General features: G+C 39.8%; 1 protein-coding gene across 1 annotated transcript; it reads right to left on the bottom strand.

Moving 5' to 3' along the window:
* Positions 1-303: 303 nt before the first annotated feature.
* Positions 304-5,163, bottom strand: LOC114466929 (lymphoid-restricted membrane protein). Its single transcript, XM_028452805.1, has 10 exons — positions 5,152-5,163; positions 5,013-5,079; positions 4,858-4,918; positions 4,740-4,767; positions 3,189-3,329; positions 1,938-2,069; positions 906-1,065; positions 791-831; positions 665-715; positions 304-576 (listed from the first exon to the last, which is right to left on the bottom strand). The coding sequence occupies exons 1-10, from the start codon at positions 5,161-5,163 to the stop codon at positions 304-306; spliced, it is 966 nt and encodes a 321-aa protein (XP_028308606.1).
* Between the last annotated feature and the right edge of the window lie 271 nt (positions 5,164-5,434).

The following is a 5,434-nucleotide window of genomic DNA, read 5'->3' as shown; positions in this document are numbered from 1 at the left end:
TTGACATATTATTAAAAAAGAAGACAAAAAGGACATTGCTAGAATTATTATGCAGAAGTCAAGGAAACATCAAAACGGTCAGCAGACACACCTGAAGAAGACTGGCAGTTGACAGTCAAAACATGTCAGGAGATCAAAGTACATTTCCTGGAGAACAGTTGTCAGGATAAATGAAACCTTAACATTTTATTCAAAAAGAACTTGCTGGAATTAAAACGCTTCCTGATACATTGTTTTGTAATAGGAATAAAACATGACAAACAAACTTCTAGTCAATTTTCTGTTGTGTCATCACATTTGGCCCTACTTTTTGTTCTGTGTCTTTCTGACAGTCAGTTGTTTCGATGGGATGCTGGTGGGATTGGGGGCTGCTGGGCTGACTTTAGGAAGATGATCAGATGGAGCTTCTGATGGAGTTTCCTCAGGATTCACCGAGCTAAAAAAAAAACACAATTTTGGTCCGAAATAGTCCAAAGAAAGCACAAAGCAGGAGAGTGTGTTCCACCTGTCCTCCACAGAGATGTCCTCTCTGTTCACAGTACAGCAGCTGGACTTGGAGTCTTGTTTTTTCTTCTCCTGTAAAACACAAAAAACCCAATAAATGACAGGAATCATGCAAAAAAAACAGGAAAGTGTTATGAGTTCACACAGGAAACCCCCCTACCTGTGTTTGATTGGTAATGAGTGATATACTGACCCTCCGACGGAGACTGTTCTGTTTTATTTTTAAAAAAAAGAAGACAATTTACCACCAAAATCAAATCAACTGAACATCAGAATCACTCCAAACCTGTGGAAAGCATTTCGTCCTATTTTCATTGTCCTCTGGATCTGCAGCAAAACAAACAAGACTCCCTCACAATCCAGACTCACAACAGAACAAAACAATTGTGACTGTCTAAGACCTGAGCCAGCGTTGTGCTCTGATTTGCCTCTGAAGGAGTTCTGCTGATGCTGCAGGGTCTTCCTGGCCTCCTCCAGCTCTGCTGCGTTCCTGTCATATCTTCTCCTCAAACTCTCCACATGGGCCACCATGAGCTCCACGGCTCGACTCACACGGGCCTCCTGCTCCAAATGAGATGATGCTTTCACTTCCATTCAAAAGGATCGAGATGATGCTATGATCTAATGTCCTACTGCACATCAAGGCCCAGGAGCCAAATCTGGCCCTTTAGACCAGGGACGTCAAACTCATTTTAGTTCAGGGGTCAAATACAGAGCAATTTGATCTCAAAGGGGCCAATTTCGACATTATCGTGCCCTGGTTTGCACTTTTACGTATACATAAATTACTAAATATGTAAGAAACTGACAATATCCAAGCAATAAGGGACAGATATCAGTCAGGATCTTCAAGATTTTGTGACCAATTTCTATTTAATTAGGAGAAATATTATGTAACAATTTGAGGAAAATATAAAGATTTTGTAAGAATTTTGAGGGTTTTTTTTTTTAACAGTTTAACGTTAAACATGACTGCAATCGTGTGATATAAGCACCTGGAACACTGTGATGACATGAAAAAGGGATCACAGTTTTCCCACTCTTGTATCACGTGATGGCAGTCATTTTTAATCGCAAATTGTTGAAAAAAAATCTTTGTCTTTTCCAAAATCCTTGAAATTTCATTGAAATTACTCCACAGATTTTTACCAAATTGAATAAAAATTGGTCACAAACTTAAGGAACTGTAAAAATTGGATATTGTCAGTAAATTACATTACTTTACATATATCTATAGGGCAGAATAATGTTGAAATTGCTCATTGTTCTGCCTAAAATTTGCAGCACTTGAGATCAAACTGGTCCGTTTTTGGCCCTTGAACTAAAATATGATTGACATCCCTGTCCTAATGGGTGGAGTGAGTGTCATAGAGATAAAATACTCGTCTACTTCAGTGTTCTGTGAATAAAGCAGGAAAACTCTTGTACAGTACCTGGTGTACGGCACCGAGCACCTCTGCAGTGTTGGAAATGCGTTCCACAGTCCCTCCCAGGATGTCCAGAGACAACTCCAGCCTCTGGAGGATGCTGCTGCGTTTACTGTCCAAACACAGGTCCTTCAGAGTCTGAAATTACACACACTCACATTATTATAACGTTTGATAAGCCACTGCAGGGACCTTTTTTCATATGGTCACAAGTATTTATTTACAAGATAAATAATAAATACATAAAAATTATTTTGAAGAAGTAGTAGTTAATTTTTTATCTTTTTTTTTCATTTTGAAATGCCATTTTTATGAAATCCTTAATTCAACCTTAATAATTCAATTGAGTTTATTTTTTTACTAATAACAACACCCATCCATTTTCTGACCTGCTTGTTCCTGTCTTCAGGGTCAGTGGGGGTCTACTGGTCTCCAGCTTTTAATGGGCATTAGGTGGGGGTACACCCTGCACAGGGCGCCAGTCCATAGCAGGGCAACACACAGACAGGCAACCACTCACGCAGCACGCAGAGAACATGCAAAGACCCAAGTGTCCACCCCAGGGCTTGAACCCAGGACATTCTTGCTGTGAGGCAAACATGCTAACCACTAAGGCACAATGCACCCTGCTAATAATAGATTTCAGTTCATTCAAACTAAATTAAATAATGGATCGAAAAAAGGAAATAAAAATGTGTTTTCTAATGTTTCCCAACATGTTATCAAGAGCTGATGGTGGGTCTCAAAACCAAAGTAGTTCAGCTTATACTGTAACTAGATATTTGTCATAAAATGTAAGATTGGTTGACATTGATATATATATATATATATATATAGAAGCTTGATGTGTTTGAACACTGACTATTCTTATTTTGCATATATGATGTTTATTTATGAAATACATCATTATTTCCATTCATATAATGTGTCCTAAAATGCGGTTGATGGGGGAGGAAGTCTGTGTATATATATATATATATATCAATTGTATATATTATTACATTATATTTATTTAGTATATATATTTTATTATTATCAAGAACGTGTTATTGCATGCCTTATTCTTATTTTATTGTATTTTTTATTGTTTGCTATTGCACCTTTTTTATGCACCTGTAAGCCAACGCAAATTCCTAGTTGTGAATTCTGTTCATCAACAATGGCAATAAAACATTCTGATTCTGAAAATGGGAACCTTGTATTGGACAGTATTGGTAAAAAGCTCAAATGTAACACGTGTACTTTAAACCAGGGTACCTCCAGGGTCTCTCTGCCTCTGGTCAGCTCCAGCTGGATGTTCTCCTCAGCCAGATTACGAGCGTGTTCCTCGGCCTGCAGCCTTTGTTTTAAAGTGTACTGATCACAGCGGAAAGCCAGAGCGATCTGTGAGAAGGTGGTCTGAGAATAGTCACACCAAGTTTAGAAAATCATTATCATTAAGGAATGATTGCCACAATAATGATGGATTCACAAAATGCTATTAAACACAACACTGATGTACCTGGTCTATGTAAAAACATTATCATCACATCAATAAACTCCTAGGCCATAGGCCAGATATGCCCCCATGTTTCCTGCTCTGGACGATGATGACTACTTTATATACATACACAACAACGACAGTAACAGTGACGATAAGGTTTAGCGTGTATGCGGACGAGACGGGTTGGTTGGTCAAGGGCATCAGGTTCAACTGATGTGCCAATGAGATTAATTACAATTGTTATCCAAGAAAAGTTGGATATTTGTTTATTTATTTGTTTGAGATGATGTGAAAAAATAAAATGTGATTTCAAGTAGTTCAGAGTGTTTTGTTGGGGAAGGATGAGAGCCAAGTCACAGGAAGAGATGCAACATTCTAATGCCTCGGTCAGCATTTTCTTGACGTTAACATACTTCAAAATGCCATGGGTTAGTTACCCTCACAATTGGAACACAAACACCAAACTGGCACCAAATGAAAGCTTAGATTCTATCATTTCCACTAGATTGCTTGTTGTGAATCCTTAGAGAAACTCGGGAAACACCTTTATTTAAGGCAGTGGCTATCCGTACGGTTGCCGTATCAATATATCAACATTTTATCCATACGAAGCGCCCCAATTTAGGTCAGTTTAGGTCACGTGATAGGTCAGTCATAGGCCAGTTTAGGTCGCGTGACTAAGACTAAACCTAAACCTAGACGTTACGTACTTGTACTTCGGTAACCGTACCAATAGCACAGGGGCTTGTCCGTATGGTAACCGTACAAATAGACACTTTCTTTATTTAACCAGGTAAGTCTTGTTGAGATTAAGAATCTCTTTTTCAAGTGAGTCCTGGAAGCAGTTAGGGTTAAGGGACTTGCTCATGGTCCCACAGTGATGGCCAACAATGGATTCAAACTGGTGACCCTCCGGTTACATGTTTGCTTTCTTAATCACTGGGCCACCACTGCCCATTGTTATCACTTTAACCAGTTTAACTCCTCACATATGACATATTGAGAAATATTCAAATATATATTGAATAAGCTTTCTTTTGGTGTATCATAATGTCAAAGTATGTCAAACGTTGTGAATTTTATGGACTTTGCAATTGAAATTTTTATTTATTTATTTTTTTTTTTTGGGTAGGTCATCAAAAAGGTCTGTTTCATACAGTGCATGCCAAGATTTTTACTGTTACCAGCTGATTTTGTATTGTAGAGGTCCTAGGCTTTCCAGTGATACTCATTTTATAGAGTTGTGGGGGGGGCGCACGGGGGGCATATCTGTCCTCAGTGTCCTGTGACCCTCTCACGATGCACAGTGAATAGGAGTGATTTACCTCTAAGTCTTTCTCTGACACCTCCACACTGTCGGGAAAAGAAAAACATCAACACTGGGTCAGTCATGTGACATGTGACCATGGATGAAAAGGGATGCGATGCAGTCAGCTGATGCACCTGTTGAGGCCCACGCGCTCTATGATGGACAGCTCACTCCAGCTGGTCACAGGATGCTCCTCTGGTTTTACAGGGAAATGTTACAAACAGTATGTTTCATTAGTCGGGGGTGGGGGGGGGTGAATGTGATCATCTGAGTGTTTTAGAGTATTTACCCTCATCGCTGTCCTCACTGTCCAGCATTGGGAGCAGAGTGCTGCTCTGACTCGTCTCTGCCTCAGGCTGAAATCAGTTCACACACTTCCTTCACCCTGTCACAGAAGAATCAAATACAGAACAAAAGGAAGGACTCACCTCAGCGTTCATCCTCTCATCAGATGCTTAGTCTCAACACCACAGTGATCCAAATGTTTGGTTTGAAATGAATCAGACGTGTTTCAATCCACCACAGGGCGCCTCGGACCAGAGAAATGTCCTCTCACACGTCTGTGTTTGCTTCACGTCTGCCTCTGTGCTTCTCCTCTACTGAGAATAGATAATCCTATTAAGAGATCCACAGTCAACACAGAACCCAGAGGCCCATGGGTAGTTTCTACCTACAGGGACTAAAGGGGAAATGCCTCGTCCTTCAGTTTAT

This window comes from Gouania willdenowi, chromosome 7, assembly GCF_900634775.1.
Source record: "Gouania willdenowi chromosome 7, fGouWil2.1, whole genome shotgun sequence".
NCBI classification, from domain to species: domain Eukaryota; kingdom Metazoa; phylum Chordata; class Actinopteri; order Blenniiformes; family Gobiesocidae; genus Gouania; species Gouania willdenowi.
The sequence above is the reverse complement of the archived record's forward strand: the minus strand, read 5'-3'. Positions and strand labels throughout refer to the sequence as shown.